At 40.3% G+C, this 18737-nt stretch overlaps 1 protein-coding gene and 1 long non-coding RNA gene across 9 annotated transcripts in view; one reads left to right on the top strand and one right to left on the bottom strand.

The window, feature by feature from the left end:
• CUNH12orf56 (chromosome unknown C12orf56 homolog) overlaps nucleotides 1-18737 on the bottom strand; it is a 112235-nt gene that overhangs the window by 76085 nt on the left and 17413 nt on the right. For all 7 annotated transcript variants that reach the window (XM_019454996.2, XM_019454999.2, XM_019454992.2 and 4 more), the window contains exon 2: nucleotides 8692-8872. In XM_019454996.2, coding sequence (XP_019310541.2) covers nucleotides 8692-8872 — 181 coding nt within the window. The remainder of the gene's footprint in view (nucleotides 1-8691; nucleotides 8873-18737) is intronic.
• LOC109270430 (uncharacterized) overlaps nucleotides 1-18737 on the top strand; it is a 109987-nt gene that overhangs the window by 78407 nt on the left and 12843 nt on the right. The window lies entirely within an intron of this gene.

Raw genomic sequence — 18737 nt, 5'->3', positions numbered from 1 at the left:
GAAAAAGAAAAAAATCATTTAATACTTTACATAATTTGATTTTATGAAGAAGATATAGTTACATGTACTGAATTGATGATTGCTCATAAATCCCCACAAAAACTTGCAAGTCCCATATTATAAGCTGGGCAGGGGTACCTGGGTGGCTCAGTCATATGAGCATCTGACTTCGGCTCAGGTCATGATCTCTCGGTTTGTGAGATTGAGTCCCGCATCTGGCTTTGTGCTGACAGCTCAGAGCCTGGAGCCTGCTTCGGATTCTGTGTCCCCCTCTCTCTCTGCCCCTCACCTGCTCACACTCTGTCTCTCTCTCTCTCAAAAATAAACATACATTAAAAAATAAAACAAAACAAACAAGCCAAATGATAAGCTGGGCAGCATGATGGAACAAAAGGAACTTTGGCTTTGATGTTAAAACATGTACTCAACTTCAGACCCTTGTAAAACATTACAATTTACAAGACTTTACCAGTTACTTTATCATTTTGGACCCAGTATCTTACTTTATAAAAATGAAGATGAAAGGCGCCTGGGTGGCTTAGTCGGTTGAGTGTCCAACTCTTGATTTCTGCTTGGGTTGTTATCCCAGAATTGTGGGATTGACCCCATGTTGGGCTTGGTGCTGAGCCTGGAGCCTGCTTAAAATTCTCCCTCTCTCTCCCTCTGCCCCTCTCCCCCACTGGCAGTCTCTATCTCTTTCTCAAAAATTAATTAATTAATTAGTTAATTAAGAAAGATAATTCTGTGATTGAAAATAAGATAATGTGTATAAAAGTGACTCATGGTGCCTGGCAGAGAAGTTACACAATAAACATTAATTTAAAGTAAAAATCAGAGAACAGATCATAACTTGCATCAAGAAAATTGTCATGTCCTCCCAATTATGTAAGTGTATTTCGTTTGCTTGCTTGGAGGAACAAATAATAACAGTATGTAATAAGTGTTTGGAACAAGAACCCAATGGACCTTTCTACAGGCCATTTCAAGAGGTCAGTACTAGCCTTACTTTCTAGGCTCCAAGGGAACCTTGGTGTGGCCCCGTCGAACCACCTCCCCATCCCTGCAGGGATGCGCACGCCATACAGAGAGCCAGGGAGGGAAAAGCGAGAAAGCCCTGCTCCCACAGAGAATTCCTTTCGGGGATTTCACTGGCTGTCAGCTGCTTCCTTTCTCAGTTTGCTTGCTTCTCTGTCCTCTTCCCTCCCTTTTAATTTTTGTCAGTTTATTTTTCTTTTGAGGTAAAATTTACATAATATGAAACCAAAATCTTAAGTGTGCTTTCACTGAGTTTGACCCCATTCCTTTTGAACGCTTTGCACAATTCTCTGTTGCTGTCATGGATCTGAGAGGAGCCAGGGCCCCTTCATGCCTGGGAGAAAGAACCCTCTCACCTCAGAGGGCCAAAGGTGATGCTGGATGGGGTCTTTAAAAAGATAGCTAGAGGGGCGCCTGGGTGGCTCAGTCAGTTGGGCGGCCAACTTCGGCTCAGGTCATGATCTCATGGTCTGTGAGTTCGAGCCCCATGTCGGGCTCTGTGCTGACAGCTCAGAGCCTGGAGCCTGTTTCAGATTCTGTGTCTCCCTCCCTCTGACCCTCCCCCGTTCATGCTCTGTCTCTCTCTGTCTCAAAAATAAATAAATGTTAAAAATTAAATAAATAAATAAATAAATAAATAAATAAATAAATAAATAAATAAATAAGATAGCTGGAGGGTACAGTCCATTCTAGCTTGCTCTGGTCTAGACATAAGATGTCAACACATTCCCCTTGAGGTGCAGTATAGTTCATGAGATTTGTAGATCATGTGGGGAGTTGAGACAAAAAGTCTGTTAAAAAGTGGGAAACTGAGGGGTGCCTGGCTGCCTCAGTCTATAGAGCATGTGACTTCTGATCTCAGGGTTGTGAGTTCAAGCCCCACATTGGGTGTAAAGATTACATAAAAATAAAATCTTTAAAAAAAATTTTTTTTAATGTTTTTATTTTAATTTTGAGAGAGAGCGGGGCGCCTGGGTGGTTCAGTTGGTTAAGCGTCCAACTTCAGCTCAGGTCGTGATCTCGCGGTCTGTGGGTTCGGGCCCTGCGTCGGGCTCTGTGCTGACAGCTCAGAGCCTGGAGCCTGTTTCAGATTCTGTGTCTCCCTCTCTCTGACCCTCCCCCGTTCATGTTCTGTCTCTCTCTGTCTCAAAAATAAATAAAGGTTAAAAAAAAATTTTAATTTTGAGAGAGAGACAGAGCATGAGCAGGGGAGGGGCAGAGAGAGAGAGAGAGAGAGAGAGAGAGAGAGAGAGAGAGACAGAATCTGAAGGAGGCTTCAGGGTCTGAGCTGTCAGTACAAAGCCCAGTGCGGGGCTCAAACCCATGAACGATGAGATCATGACCTGAGCCGAAGTCAGACACTTAACCGACTGAGCCACCCAGGCGCCCCTAAAAATATAATCTTTAAAAAAAAAGTAGGAAACTGCAGCTGCAGGGGAAGGACCAAACTGTAGTGGTCATCTGTCATGTGGTCTTCTCAGAGCCTTCTTTCTTTGAGGAACTGTCCTCTTCCACAGTATGGATGCCCATCTCTTAAATAATTTTTTTTTAATTATTTAGTTGTGAGAGAGAGAGAGAGAGAGAGAGCACGTGCGCAAGTGGGTGAGGGGCAGAGAGAGAGGGAGATAGAATCCGAAGCAGGCTCCAGGCTCTGAGCTGTCAGCACAGAGCCCAATGAGGGGCTCAAACTCATGAACCTTGAGATCATGACCTGAGCCGAAGTCGGACGTTCAACCCAGGCACCTGGGTGCCCATCTTTTAAAAAAAGAGACTGCTCCTTCTGATGAAGTAAGTGATGATTCAGCTCTAAGGTCCCTCATTTGTATGAGTTCCTTCCAAAGTCTTAGGAGAAGCCCTGACCATGTGTGCCAATGGTCAAATGTCTTTATAAACAAAGGGAAGACATGTTAACCACAGTCATTCAAGACCACAGGCTCTTCCCACTTCAGTTTTCCTTCTGTCTCACTTCTTCTCTTGGGAGTGTCCACAAACGCTCTATGTTTGTGATTTCTTCTGCCTATCTATCTTGGGAGTGCTGCAGTCATCCTATTTGGTGTTTTAACTCTTTTTCTTAAAGAAGGCTCTGCACGTTGTATGAGCTTCAGTCCCCACAAAATCTGGATCCACCCCTATCCAAGCCATAGCTGACTGGTCTAGGGGTTGGCTCTGATCCAAGTTAGGCTGATCAATGTCTCCCTCTAGACTTGTGACATTTGGATGTGAGAGGCTGAGCTAGGAGTCCTTGAAACTAGCTGCATCCAGAAGAAAGTCTCTCACAGGCTGTTCAGGCTCAGGAACAGGCCTCTGGGTTTCTGGTCTTCCACTATTGGGTCCTTCTGTTCCCCTCTTGATTCCTTAGGAGACTCCAAAATCAATCAGTTTTTCCTACTTGTAAGTGAATAATTTTTACTAATTACATAGACTCCAAAATGAGTCAGTTTTTTCTACTTGCAAGTGAAAACCCTCTACATAAGTCTAAGACCCCAGTCATCATAGACACTTCTAATAGTAGGCATTTCACAAATGTGGGTACTAAATGTGATACAAATAATGCCTTTGGTCATTGCTGGAATTAGGTAGAACATATTAGCGCTTGTGGTGCAGAGGTCAGACAGGTTTGAGCCCCTTGCTTCAGGACCACACATTACAGACTGTCTGGGAGGTGTACCACAGGGGTCCTGGAGATATAGCAGTACCTCCTGCAGGGGACAAACAGCTAGGAGGAGAGCTGGAAAGAAACAGAGCACAGCACTGTCAGCATACTGGAAGGGGGCAAGAAATCACTGAGGCTTTTCTATTAGGAAGTTCGTATTCCCTAAACAATGAACGTGAGTTGTCTCTTAAACATCATTTCATCCAAGTTCACTAACCAACCTTGAACTTTCTCTTTTTTGTGTGACGTCATCAAAAGGTTATGACCAAAAATGACTTTAGTGCCTATGTCCCTGCCTCTTTATGTTAGCTTTAAATTTCATTTGTAACAATGGTGTGGAGAATCTCAGGATCAGCTGTGATCTCCACTGAGAAATGACGTACAGCTGTGGTCTCTGTGTCTGCATCGGATAGGAGTTCTGATCTCCTGGATGCCAGTGGCCAGAGTCTGGCAGATACAAGGCCATAATGACAAGAGAGCCTGAATGCAGATAACAGACGAGACCTATCCTCTGTCTGTTCCAGTATGTTCTCTAATGTGCACACAGCAGTTTACAGTCTTCTTCAGTAGCCTAGGTATGAAGTTTTTCCACCATTTAGCACAGTGGATATCTGATGGCATGTTCAGTAGTGCTGGTCAGCTGAGGAACATTTTTTTAAGTTTATTTTTATTATTTGAGAGAGAGAGAGAGAGAGAGAGAGCACACAAGCAGGGGAGGGGCAGAGAGAAGGAAAGAAAGAATCCCAAGCAGACTCTGCACCATCAGTGCAGAGCCCAATGCAGGGCTTGAACTCACAAACTGTGAGACCTGAGCCAAGATCAAGTCAGACGATTAACAGACTGAGCCACCCAGCCGCCCCTGAGGAATATTTTTTAGAAAGGATGCTACAAACACACACACACACACACACACACACACACACACACACACACACACACAACCACAACAGTTTTCTTACCTGCAAGATTTCCAGTTATATTTATCAAAACCCTATTCCTATGAGGAAGACTGCCAAGCCTACGTAAAAACTATCCACTAAACCTGAGAGACTCATCAATGCCTTGTCGCTTTAGTTTTTCCCATCTCATTGGTTTTAAAAAATATATAGGGTTTCAGTATAAAACAAAATCTCATATAGTTATATAAAACCTAGGTTCAGTTTATGTTTCATCAAATTATTATGTTTCATTCTGGTTTGAGGATTCGTCTACTTCATGCTCTGCCAGTGTTTCAAAATACACCCTAAAGCCATTAAGGTCTTTTCTATGCTTTTAGAACCGCAGTGACCATTTCTATAGCTACTAGACAGCTGTGGCTATTAAAATTAAAATTAAATTGAAATTCAGTTAGTACTACTCACATCTCAAGTGCTCAGTGGCTCAGTTGGCTCTTGGCTACTGTATTAGACATAATTCTACTACATACAGAACATCTCCATCATTGCAGAAAGTTCTACTAGAAGGTGCTGTTCAAGAATGTACCTGAAACTAAAGGGCTAATAACCCAATTCATTCTAGAGCTTTAGCAGCTAGTGAGTGCCCCACTGTCGCTCTACTCCCATCAGCATTGTTCATTTAGAGTTAAACAACCATCCTCTTCCAGCTACACATAAAAAGTACAATTTAAAGTGCTACCTATGACCCATATAAGGACACATAGAGAAAAGCCTCTTTTTCTATATATCTCCAGAAAAGTAGGGCCTAATTAGGAATCCTGTTGCAAATGCAGTGAATAAAGGAAGTATCTTTACTACAAATGATTTGCACTTTTGAGTTTCCTTTGTTAAGATAATCCAGTTGCTTTGAGTGCAAGCTCCTTTGCCACATGACACAAATATTCCCTAGGCTTTCGCCCTAGAGGTTTGGAGTAAGTTCTAATAATTGTCTTTATTCAGATGCTCAGTAGTTAATGTGTGCTACTTCTCTAGCCATGATATCATCATTATTAACACTAATGGCTACAGTAATGACTGTTTTCAAGTAGATGGTCAGACAGGTTTGAGCCTCTCTCTTGCTTCAGGACCACATATTACAGACTGTCTGGGAGGTGAATCATGAGGGTCCTGGGTATGTAGTCATACCCAACCCAGGGAACAAGCAGCTTGGCAGAGAACAGGAATCAGAGCACATTACTGTTGGCATGCTGGAAAGGGGGGACGTTTTTTATTCTCTAAGGTGTGCTGTGTATGACTCCTTGTGACAGTGGCAGTTTGTGTTTTCAAAACTCATTGTATAAAGTGTTAGATGGAACCTTTAGAGAATAAAGTAAGGAAGGGGGAGAGGGGGAAAGTTATAAGTTTATGAACCAGCCATGCACATGAACACAAGCTAAGTTTTTTAAAAAGTTTTCACTGCTTTTAACATCATTTGTGAAGTTTCTAAGAACTTAAATTTTATAAAACTTTTACCTGTCATCAGCTTCTTTAATGTGTGTTTTTATCTTCTTATACATGTTGGGGGAAAAAAAATCCAAGAATAATTATGCTCGTGGACAAGGATAAATATGCATTTAAGGCAACCAACGCCAGTTAGGTTATCTAATTAGTGTGACAAGAGACCTGGTGAGCAACCAGGGATTTAATAAGACTAATTACAACTCCTACAAATAGTTGCCATGCCATAGAGTGTCAGTGTGGAAAGGTGCTTATCCATGAGAGTGTACAAACACTGGACAGTTTTCTCACACTTTGTAGTTATTCAATACTCTAAGAATTCTGAGTCTGACTTGGAGTGAAGTCTAGTGAAGAATGAATTGGCTGGTGTGGGCTGGTCTGGCTACTCTGGCTAGAGGCCAGAAGTGGAAGGACTTATCCAGGAGCCCTGTCAGACTTCCTTCTGCCCCTCTTCTCCGCTAAGGATGCCATCTTAACAGCTGACTGCTTTCCTGCTGTGTGCCCTGCCTTGCCCACGTCATTTCATGCAATACAACAACCCTGTGAAGCTAGTGATGGAGACCAGGAAACTGGAGCTCACAAAGCTGGTAACTTGTAGACGGTCACACAGCTGGGAAAGGTGGGAGCCAGGATTCAAATGTGGATTTGGCCGGTCCAAAGCCCATCCTCCTCTTCTCTGCTTTTTACCAACTCCCAATTATGGGGATTGATAGTTTAAAGGGCTCCTTTAGGTACATACACATTTCATATACATATATAAAATAAGACCATGAAATAAACAGTGTAATGCTGAACTATATGTTCTATTTTCATCTATTCATCCTTAGGTTTTTAAAACATATTCATCAGAAACATTAACATAAAGCCCAAAATGTGAAGCATAAAAGCAAGTAAGCTCTAGTTGAGCTGGATGAGCGCCAGGAGCCCTGACTCCTCATCCTCCCCTTCTCTCTCCATCCCACTGTGAATTTTCTAGATCTCCTTGGGCACAGTGGGAAAATCATCTGCATCAGATGCTGAGCTCCCTGAAAACAAAATTAAAGATGGCCTTTCATCTTTCTGTTTAGGTGTGAAGCATACATAGTTCTTGGGTGAAAAGGTTCCCAACAAATACTTCTGAATGAAGACTGAATGATGTTAATAACCATAATAAACCATATTTTTCAGGGTAGGACCCTGTGGCTTCCCTTGCTTGTGGGAGCCAAGATTCAAAGAGATGACCATCAGGAGTTTTCCTAAAGCCAGGTTCACAATATTTCTGGTTATTTTCTACATATCTTCATGTATGGCAAGCTTTGCCCAGGCACTATGCTGCCAAGAATGGATGGTTCAGCTCACTAATCATCATGGAATTGCAAAGCAAAACCACAGTGAGGGGCACCTGGGTGGCTCAGCTGGTTCAGCATCCGACCCCTTCTCAGGTCATGAGCCCTCATTGGGCTTTGCGCTGACAGCGCAGAGCCTGCTTCAGATTCTCTGTCTCCCCCTCTCTCTGCCCCTCCCTGACCATCTCTCTCTCTGTCTCTCTTTCTCAAAGACAAATTTAAACAAAACAAAACAAAACAAAAAACCCACAAGATACCACCTCACAACTGTTAGGATAGTTAACCTCAAAAAGTCAAAAGATAACAAGTATTGATGAGGATGTAGAGAAAAGGGAACATTTGTGCACTGTTGGTGAGAATGTAAATTTGTGCGGCCACTGTGGAAAACAGTATGGAGGTTCTTCAAAAACCTAAAATAGGACTACCATATGATCCAGCATTCCCACTGTTGGGTTTATATCCGAAGCAAATAAAGTCATTATCTCAGATACTTGTACTCTCCTATTCATAGCAGCATTATTTACAGTAACCAAGACATGGAAGTAACCTAAGTGTCCAGGAATACATGAATGGATAAATAAAATTGGGGTGGGGGGGGGTGGAGCAGACATCCTTACACACACATTTAGACTTTAAAAAAAGAAAAAAAAATCCTGGGGTGCCTGGCTGGCTCAGTCAGTAGAGCATCTGATTCTTGATATTGGGGTCATGAGTTTGAGCCACATGTTGGGTGTAGAGAGTACTTAAGAAATAAATAAATTAAATTAAATATGAAAACCAGGAAATCCTGCCATTTGAGACAACATGGGTGAACCTGGAGGACATCATGCTAAGTGAAATAAACCAGCACAAAAAGACAAACTCATAGTAACAGGTAGTAAGACAGTAGTTACCAGGGGCTGGGAGTTAGGGAAAAAAGGTAGATGTTAGTCAAAAGATAGACGTTCATTATAAAATAAATAAGTTCTGGAGACCAAAATGCACAACATGGTGAACAAAGTTAACAATAATATGGTGTATACTTGAAATTTGCAAAGGAAATAGATCTCAAATGTGTTCTCCCCACACACGTACAAAATGACAACTATGTGAGATGATTAGCCTGATTCTGGTAATCATTTCAAATGTACTCATGTATCAAAACATCACATTAGACACCTTATATATAATTGTAATTTGTCAATCATACCTCAGTAAAGCTGGGGAGGAAAAAAAAGAACATTCTTTTTTGTCTCATAACGAAATACATCTTTTCTTGTGTCACTTTAAGAAATATATTACATACCTTTTTTGTTGTTAGAAGCGGCAATGAAATGGAAATGAGATGGATGAAATGGAAATGAGAATTTCTTGAAACCTTTTGATTTTTCACACTCTTTTTTCAAAACAGTTGAAGAATAGATGATACGAATATGTTGGTTGGTTTCTCTGTCTGGTGGACTCAGAAATTGTGGGTAATCATCAATCTGGAAAAAAAAAAATTGAACTGACTGAGGACAAATACAACTTTATCCTGTGATAATAAATCCCCTAAAGCTTAGGGCAAATTTAAACTCCATTCTTTCTTTTTTTTTTTTTCCTCCTGGAATATCTTTTCTCTTGGTCAGGTTTCTCAATTCTTCCCGTTTGTTTTAGTCTTTACTAAAAATGTGCTCAGCAGCAGAACTCAAGTAACTGTTTACACTATAGGATTGCGAAATAAATAGAAACTGTGTTTTTGTGTGTTAAAATATATCCCTCCCCATTTTCATTTTGAAAATAGATTTTTTAAAAGATCTTAAAAATGTAAAATTAATGGGTTTAACCTAGGATTTTTCTATGTAGTACACAATGTCCATTTGTGGGGAACAGTGTACAAAGATTCTGTGAATACAAACATCTAAGTGTGAATTATTGGAAGTTTCCTGCTCCTAAATAGCTTTCTCTTCTCTCCAAAGTACTCCATTTTCTATTCTTTTTTAAGAAATTCTATTCTTGGTTAAAAAGAGAAAAGTTCTCAATAAATACTTAGGATTTTTAGATCGTCTCTACTTCCCTTTTTATGACAGGTAGGCAGCAATAGCATCTGACTGAGAAGCTAAGCATAGAGCCAGAGAATCACCAGAGGCATATTTAAAACCTTTAATCCAAGCATCAGGGGGAATACCTCTATAGACTTTTTTTTTTATTTTTTTTTTTAATGTTTATTTATTTTTGAGAGAGAGAGACAGAGACAGAGCATGAGTAGGGAAGCGGCAGAGAGACAGAGACACAGAATCCAAAGCAGGATCCAGGCTCTGAGCTGTAAGCACAGAGCCCGATGAGAGGCTCAAACTTGTGAACTGCAAGATCATGACCTGAGCTGAAGTCTGACACTTAATGGACTGAGCCACTGAGGCGCCCCTCCTCTATAGACGTTTTGCAAGCACTTAAAATTTGTATAAAAATGTTTCCTGTGATCATTCAATTTCATCATTCTCTTTTCACAAATATAGGAAGGAAATATCAAATAATGGCAATAATTTAAAAATCTAATTCAGAGGAATTAAAGATAGGAAGATAAATTAATGAAAAGCTATCAAGATCTACTCGAATTTAACTTTTGAAATTATTTTCAAATATATAGAGTAATTCAAACCAAGGTAACAAAGCATAGTCCAGTAGAGGTGTTCAAAGGATGTGCTTTCGTTAATAATAAAAGTTTATATAATTAGTGGGGTGCCTGGCTGGCTCAATAGGTTAAGCATACTACTCTTGATTTTTGGCTCAGGTCATGGTGAGCTCAAGCCCCTTGTCAGGCTCTGCACTGACAATGTAGAACCTGCTTGGGATTCTCTCTCCCTCTCTCTCTGCCCCTACTTCCCTCCCACTCTCTCTCTCACTCTCAAAAAATTTTTTAAGTTTATAATTAGTAAAGGATCCTCTTCTGAGCAATATTTTTCAGAAACACCTTAAGCTATTTGAGACCTTCAAAGATATGCTTATAATGTTAGAATCCTGGGGCGCCTGAGTGGCTCAATCAGTTAAGCATTCGCCTCTGGCTCAGGTTATGATCTCACAATTCATGGGTTCGAGCCCTGCACTGGGCTCTGTGCTGAAAGCTCAGAGCCTGGAACCTGCTTCAGATTCTGTGTCCCCATCTCTCTCTGCCTCTCCGCCACTTGTGCTCTGTCTCTGTCTCTCAAAAATAAATAAAAATTAAAAAAAAATTTTTTTAATTAGAATCCTATTATACATATGACTAAGATTTTGTTTTATGTAACTCTGTATTATATTTGTCTCTTGCCTTTGCCAGGAAAAATTATGAAAGGCTTTGAAATGGGAAAAAAAGATGATCTAGCTGTTCTCCATCATTTATTGTCTTTGAGCTGTTTTAAAACACTGTAAATTGTAGGAGTGCCTGGCCGGCTCAGTCAGTAGAGCATGTGACTCTTAATCTTTGGGTTGTAAGTTTGAGCCCCATGTTGGGTCTAGAGGTTACTTTGGAAAAAAAAAAAAAAAAAAACACGCTAAGTTGTAGAAAACTGGTAATAGTGCAAATTATTCTAGTTCATACTGATACAAGTTGATTGTGTCCAGTAAAATGCAACTGATTACCACCCTTTGATAAAGAGAACAGTTGTTATGTATCTGAACCAGTGAAATTGTGTTTCTATGTTTACATATAGTTTCTTGTGAAATTATATGCTCTTTATCTAGGTGTCTGCAATTCAGAAAAGCCTTTACCTCTGATTACATTTTCCTCTTTCCAGAGGGTATTAATAAATTAATTAAACAGACTTCTGTTTTGATGACCTATAGAGATAAGCACTTATATAAGAATAAAAGTTCTATAATTCCCCCCAAAATAAGAAAATTTAACATCTAATACTTTATTTTTTATTTTTTTAAGATTTTTTTTAATGTTTATTTACTTTGAGAGAGGGAGCACACACATGCAAGCACAAGCGGGGGAGGGGCAGAGAGAGAGAGAGAGAGAGAGAGATTGAGAGAGAGAGAGAGAGAGAGAGAGAGAGAGAGAATCCCAAGCAGGCTCTGTGCTTTCCGTGCAGAGCTCAACTCCGGGCTCGATCTCACAGACAGGGAGATCATGTCCTGAGCCCAAATCAAGAATCGGATGCTTAACCAACCGACTGAGCCACCCAGGAGCCCCCTGTTTCTCAATTTATATTTTTTAAGATTTTATTTTTAAGTAAACATGGGGCTGGAACTCATAACACTGAGATCAAGAGCTGCACACTCTGAGGCACCTGGCGGCTCAGTCGGTTAAGTGTCCGACTTTTGGTTTTGGCTGAGGTCATGATTTCACAGTTCATGAGCTTGAGCCCCGTGTCAGGCTCTGTGCTGACAGTATGGAGCCTGCTTGGGATTCTCTCTGTCTCCCTCTGTCTCAAAATAAATAAATAAACATTAAAAAAAAGAAGAAGGACACTCATTTAACCAGGTATGGCAATCCATTTTAAGGGCCAAACGGTTGGCTGTACTTATGGTACCAGTCCTTACACGCCTTCCCAGGAAAACTAGCCCAGAGACCTGGCTTACAGGTATTAGGAAGACCACTTCCTAGCAAGACAGGCAATCAACAAATTTTCAGGACCTCAAAATTCACTCAAATTTATACGTACTACAAGAGAAATCTGGTGGAGCTTCTTGGGCCTGATTTCCTAGCCTAGGAAAAGCAAGTAATAAAGGCTTTTAAAAGTCGAACCTGACATTCATAAAAACTTCTAGACAAAAGTTTTTGCAAAGTATTTTTAAGGAGGCCTATCTGGTAAATTAACACTCTTGCTGTACCTATGTAAATAATCAGGTCAACCTGAAGAGCCTTATTTTTGTGAGTGAGTGATCTTTTCTTTGAGATTATTACAATGGGTGATGTGGGACAGATTGTCAGGGAAAACTGTGAAAGACTTTCAAATGGGGAAGGGGGATCAGTAGGTATTCAGTTTAGTTCACCTATGCAGGCTATCTATGCCTTTCATTGTCTTTGAGGTTATGGTACAATGCTGTAATTCATAGAAAACTTTTCTGTGTGTGTGTTTTTTTTTTTTTATTTATTTTTTTTTTTTACGTTTATTTTTGAGACAGAGAGAGACAGAGCATGAACGGGGGAGGGGCAGACAGAGAGGGAGACACAGAATCGGAAACAGGCTCCAGGCTCTGAGCCATCAGCCCAGAGCCCGACTCGGGGCTCGAACTCACGGTCTGTGAGATCATGACCTGAGCTGAAGTCGGACGCCCAACCGACCGAGCCACCCAGGCGCCCCTTTGTGTGTTTTTTTAAAACAAATAGAAACTTAAAATTTCTAACTGATACAGCTGTCAACTTTTGTCCTATTTTTTCCCTTTATGCTTAGAAATGTCTTCTGTACCCTGAAATCAAATACTCACCTATGTTTTATACTTTCCTTTATGGTTTTCTCTCTTACAGTTAGCTTTCCAGTCCTTCTGGAGTCTATAGAGAAGAGTGTTCCTTAAGACATACGTTGGTCTAACTGGCTGTGATTCCAAGTGTATTTAATATTAATCTGTTAATAATTAGGCTTCAAGTAGAGACTGAGTATAAATAAATATGTAATTATGTCTGCCTCAAATTGCTTATTAGAAGTTTGGGGAGGAGATGGGGCACCTGGGTGGCTCAGTCGGTTAAGGGGCAGACTTCGGCTCAGGTCATGATCTCGCGGTCCGTGAGTTCGAGCCCTGCGTCGGGCTCTGTGCTGACAGCTCAGAGCCTGGAGCCTGTTTCAGATTCTGTGTCTCCCTCTCTCTCTGCCCCTCCCCTGTTCATGCTCTGTCTCTCCCTGTCTCAAAAATAAATAAAAAACATTAAAAAAGAAGTTTGGGGAGGAGAAAAAGTACCTATAATAATTTGAATAATAATTCCACAGTTTATGGAACATGGCAAAAATATAGTACTATATATATGAGGTAGTTATTATAAACCCCATTTTGCAATGAGAAAACGAACATTCAGAGGATGTTAAGTTTACAAAACTGGTAAAAGGTGGAACTAGAATTACGAGATAAGGCAGTTGGTTTCCAAGGCCAATGTTATAAAAACGACTAAAGTTTAAGACCACAGCCCTAACTAGTGGTCAGAGGTAGGGATTTTGTCAGGGAAAAATAAAAGTGTTTCTATTCTAAAAGCAGGACTGGAGGGGCTTCTGGCTGGCTCAGTCTGTGGAGCCAATGAATCTTGATCTCAGGGTCATCTCCATGTTGGGCATGAAGCCTACTTAAAATTTAAAAAAATGTTAAAAAAAAATAAAATTAGGGGCACCTGGGTGGCTCGGTCAGTTAAACATCCAACTCTTGATAATGGCTCAGGTCATGATCTCTCAGTCATGAGATCCAGCCCCAAGTCAGGGCCCTGGGCTGACAATGTGGAGCCTGCATGGGCTCTCTCTCCCTCTGCCCCTCCTCCGCCCACAAATTCTCTCTTGCTCTCTCTCTCTCTCTCTCTTTCTCAAAATAAATAAATAAATTTTTTAAAACATTTTTAGAAAATTAAAAAAAAAAAAAAAACAGGGCTGGAATCCAAACAGTAATCAAACAGCTGGATTCATTATTGTGTAGGAGTTTCAGTCAAATTTTGCTAATTCTTTCACTTGAGACTGAAGTAGGGCCAGATCTCTTTTTTATTTAGTTGCTATAGTCACCGAGTTTGGTTAGCTTTGTCATTCAAGAACATAATACCTGGGGCGCCTGGGTGGCCCAGTCTGTTGAGCATCTGACTTAGCTCAGGTCATGATCTCACGGTTCCTTAGTTTGAGCACCCCATCAGGGTCTGTGCTGACAGCTCAGAGCCTGGAACCTGCTTTAAATTGAGCCTCCCTCTCTCTCTGTCCCTCCCCCACTCATGCTCTGTCTCTCCCTCAAAACTAAATAAACATTTGAAAAAAAAATTTTTTTAACATTTTTTTGGAAGCACCTGGATGGCTCAGTCGGTTGAGCGTCCGACCTTTGGCTCAGGTCATGATCTCACGGTTTGTGAGTTTGAGCCCTGCGTCGGGCTCTGTGCTGGCAGCTCAGCGCCTGGAACCTGCTTTGGATTCTCTCTCTCTCTCTCTCTCTCTCTCTCTCTCTCTCTCTCTCTCTCCCTCTCTGCCCCTCTCCCACTAGTGCTCTGTCTCTCAAAAATAAATAAATGTAAAAAAAAAATTTTTTTTAATTTTTTTAACATTTATTTTTGAGAGACAGAGAGACAGAGTATGAGTGGTGGAGGAGTGGACAGAGAGGGCAACACAGAATCTGAAGCAGGCTCTAGGCTCTGAGCTGTCAGCACAGAGCCCGATGCTGGGCTCAAACTCACAAACTGCGAGATCATGACCTGAGCCGAAGTTGGATGCTCAACCGACTGAGCCACCCAGACTCTCCAAGAGGTTCCTGTTCTTTATCTGCTCATAGTACTACTCTAATGCTTCTAAATCCCAACAGTGTGTTTACCCATTCTTCTGCTGATGGACATTTAGGTTGTTTCTTGTTTTTGTTTTTTAATTTTTTAATGTTTATTTATTTGAGACAGAGAGAGACAGCATGAGTGGGGGAGAGGCAGAGAGAGAGGGAGACACAGAATCAGAAGCAGGCTCCAGGCTCTGAGCTATCAGCACAGAGCCCGATGCTGGGCTTAAACTCACAAACTGTGAGATTATGACCTGAGCGGAAATCAAGAGTCAGACGCTTAACCAACTGAGCCACCTACATACCCCTAAAAAAAGTATTTAAAAAAAGAACATAATACCTTCCTTAAATACCCTGTGGTGGCATTTATTCGTGTAAATATTTTCTGTATTCACTGGCATGGAAAGACATCCATGACATGCTGTAAAGTAAAAATAAGATTACAGACTGATATGTGGAATGTGGTTCCATATGTGTTAGTGCACAGAACACGGTTTGGAATGTTACGTGGTTAACTGTGGTTATCTCTGGGTGGTGAGATTTGTTCAAAGATAAACTGAAGCAATGTTAAAAATTTTAAGAGTCTATTTGGGCAAAAACCGATTCAAATCAGGCAGCATCCAATCTAGCAGATAGAAAGGTACTCCAAGGGGCTGTACAAAATGAAAAGACTTTTAAGCAGAAGGGAATGGGAACAAGGAAGTTATACTTGGCAAAAATGTTAGTTATTGCAAAGTTACTTTCCTTTAGGAGATAGTAAGGGTCTACCAGGCAGATTACCCAACTAGTGCTCATCAGGAGGTTCCTGATTCACTGGTTTAAGATTCCATTTCTGGGAGAGATGAAAATGGAATTAGGTTAAGTCTCCATTTGGGGCCTGTCTTTTAACATTGTAAGTACAATGAGTACATAATTTAGTTTTACCTATTTTAATTCTAAGAATCATCTACATGTTATGACAAAGACAGTTGTTTCACTGATTTGTAAAATATTTCAGCTGGTAGCCCTAGCATCTCATAGTCCTAAAGCATAAATGTGTCACTCTGTCACCAAAGAACTAAAGGGGGGTGGGCAGTGAAGACAACATCTAGCATGATGCATGAAGGCAGTCTACGGCAACATGCCTTTTAAAAAGGCATTTCTGTGCACACTGTGAGGCCTCACACTATAAGGGAGGTGGTAAATGATTATAGTGATGACTGCCACACAGCCAAGGGGACACATCGTATTCTATAAAAGGGTGGATGACATCGGATAAACAGACAGTAACGGTGAACAGTGGTAGTGCCATAATGATCTATCACTTTTCACTTGCTCCATTCTCTTATTGGTTCATCTAACAGTCACAATCTCAGTTGCAAATAAAGAGATTATAGTATAAAGTGTATATATGCATATATATGTATATATACTATAAAGAGATTATAGTATGACTACAATACTGTAGATAGAACAAACTCTTACAGAAACATTTAATTCAACTTGGACTTGAATTACAAGGACAACGTTAGAGTAAGGAAGGTCGTTTCTCACTCTCACTCTGTTTTTTGCATTTAAATTAAAAAAAAAATCAGTCTTTTGTAAAGACCACAGCATGTTTGTGAAGCATGAGAGGACCACCCAGGAGCTAAGCAAGGCTAATTTACACATCCATGGGAGGTAAAAAGTTTTCTGACTAGGAGGCTTCTCCACTGTCAGGCAAGGAGACTTGGTCCAAAGAATATGCCTTCAGTGCCTGAAGGAAGAAAATAAAGCTCTTCAGTGGGACACAGTTGAACTCAATCCTATGTTAGCAATTTATTTTAGACCTAGTGTTATCTGAAAAGCAAATTTTTGTATTTACACCAGAGACATCATTAGGAAATTCAAAGCCAGAGTTTCTATTTTGCCCCAAAGCAAGAAAAGATATAGGTAGGTAGGTAGATAGGTAGGTAGATGATAGATGTCATGCTCCTACAGAACTACTTTGTTTAAAATTTTCTAACTTTAGGGGTGCCTGGCTGCTCAGTCAGTAGAACATGTTCTTGATCTTGATCTTGATCTCCAGGTCCATGAGTTTGAGCCCCATGTTGAGGTACAGTTTACTTTTATGAAAAAATTAAAATTTTCTAACTTTATGTCTTAGAAATAAGCTTTAGTAGCTTATTTTAAGTAAGCTTAAATACTTTAAATAGTTTAAAATAAGCTAAGTAGTAATAATTTAAATCTTATTTGTAAACAAATATTTAGCTTATTTACGTGGGAAATAAGTTAAGATTATTCATTGTATCATATAGCATTGAGTTTATGTTTTTAGGACTATTTATCAAAGTTGAAAGAAGTGCTTTTACCCAGACACCTTTTAATACAGATAATAATATCTGAATATTGGGGCTCCTGGGTGGCTCACTTGGGTGAGCGTCCGACTTTGGCTCAGGTCATGATCTTGCAGCTTGTGAGTTCAAGCCCTACGTCGGGCTCTGTGCTGACAACTCAGAGCCTGGAGCCTGCTTCAGATTCTGTCTCCCCCTTTCTCTGCCCCTTCCATGCTCATGCTCTGTCTCTGTTTCTCAATAATAAATAAATGTTAAAAAAAATTTTTTTAAGTTTAAAAAAAATATCTGAATATCTCCATGAAAATAATTTTAGAACCGCAAATCAGGAAACAGGAAATTTTTTCTTTTTTCTTTTTTTGTTTTTTTTTTAGTTTATTTTTTTAACTTACATCCAAGTTAGCATATAGTGCAACAATGATTTCAGTAGATTCCTTAATGCCCCTTACCCATTTAGCCCCTTCCCCCTCCAGTAACCCTCTGTTTGTTCTCCATATTTAAGAGTCTCTTATGTTTTGTCCCTCTCCCTGTTTTTATATAATTTTTGCTTCCCTTCCCTTATGTTCATCTGTTTTGTCTCTTAAAGTCCTCATATGAGTGAATTCATATGATATTTGTCTTTCTCTGACTAATTTCACTTAGCATAATACCCTCTAGTTCCATCCACATAGTTGCAAATGGCAAGATTTCATTCTTTTTGATTGCCGAGTAATACTCCAGTGTGTGTGTGTGTCTGTGTGTGTGTGTGTGTGTGTGTGTGTGTGTGTGTGTGTGTGTGTACACACACGACATCTTCATCCATCCATCCATTGATGGATGTTTGGGCTCTTTCAATATTTTGGCTATTGTTGATAGTGCTGCTATAAACACTGGGGTGCATGTGCCCCTTGTGAAACAGCATACCTGTATCCCTTGGATAAATACCTAGTAATGCAATTGCTGGGTCTATCTTTTTTATGTTTTTTATTTATTTTTGAGAGAGAGAGAGAGAGAGCATGAATGGGGATGGGTAGAGAGAGAGAGACACACACAGAATCCAAAGCAGGCTCCAGGCTTTGAGCTGTCAGCAGAGAGCCCGGCGCAGGGCTCAAACCCATGAACTGTGAGATCATGACCTGAGTTGAAGTCAGATGCTTAACTGACTGAGCCACCCAGGTGCCCCAGAATAGACTTTTTTCTATGATTCGCTGACATACAAAGTCTCATATACAATTAAATCAAACTATTTACATTTACTTGATAAATCACTTCTTTTAAATACAATTGCACGAAATTACTATTGACCCAGTGCTATACTTATACTTCTCCACTAATATAAACTGTACCTTTAGCTTATCTTTTCTCATTAGAAACTGAGGTTGGCAAGTTGGAGTTATGTAGATGGCCTCCTAAATTCTTCCAGTCAATATTATAAAAACTCTAAGACCATTCGTAAGTTGTAGCACTTTCTTTTTTATCTTTAAAAAAAATTTTTTTTAGTTTATTTATTTTCAGAAAGAGAGTGAGCACATGCAGGGGAGGGGCAGAGAGAAGAGACAGAATCCCAAACCAGCTCCACACCATTACCACAGAGCCCGATGTAGGGCTGAAACTCATGAACCGCAAGATCACAACCTGGGCTGAGATCAAGAGCTGGAAG

Source organism: Panthera pardus, unplaced genomic scaffold, assembly GCF_024362965.1.
Source record: "Panthera pardus isolate Hobbes unplaced genomic scaffold, ASM2436296v1 HiC_scaffold_6, whole genome shotgun sequence".
Taxonomy (NCBI): domain Eukaryota; kingdom Metazoa; phylum Chordata; class Mammalia; order Carnivora; family Felidae; genus Panthera; species Panthera pardus.
The sequence above is the reverse complement of the archived record's forward strand: the minus strand, read 5'-3'. Positions and strand labels throughout refer to the sequence as shown.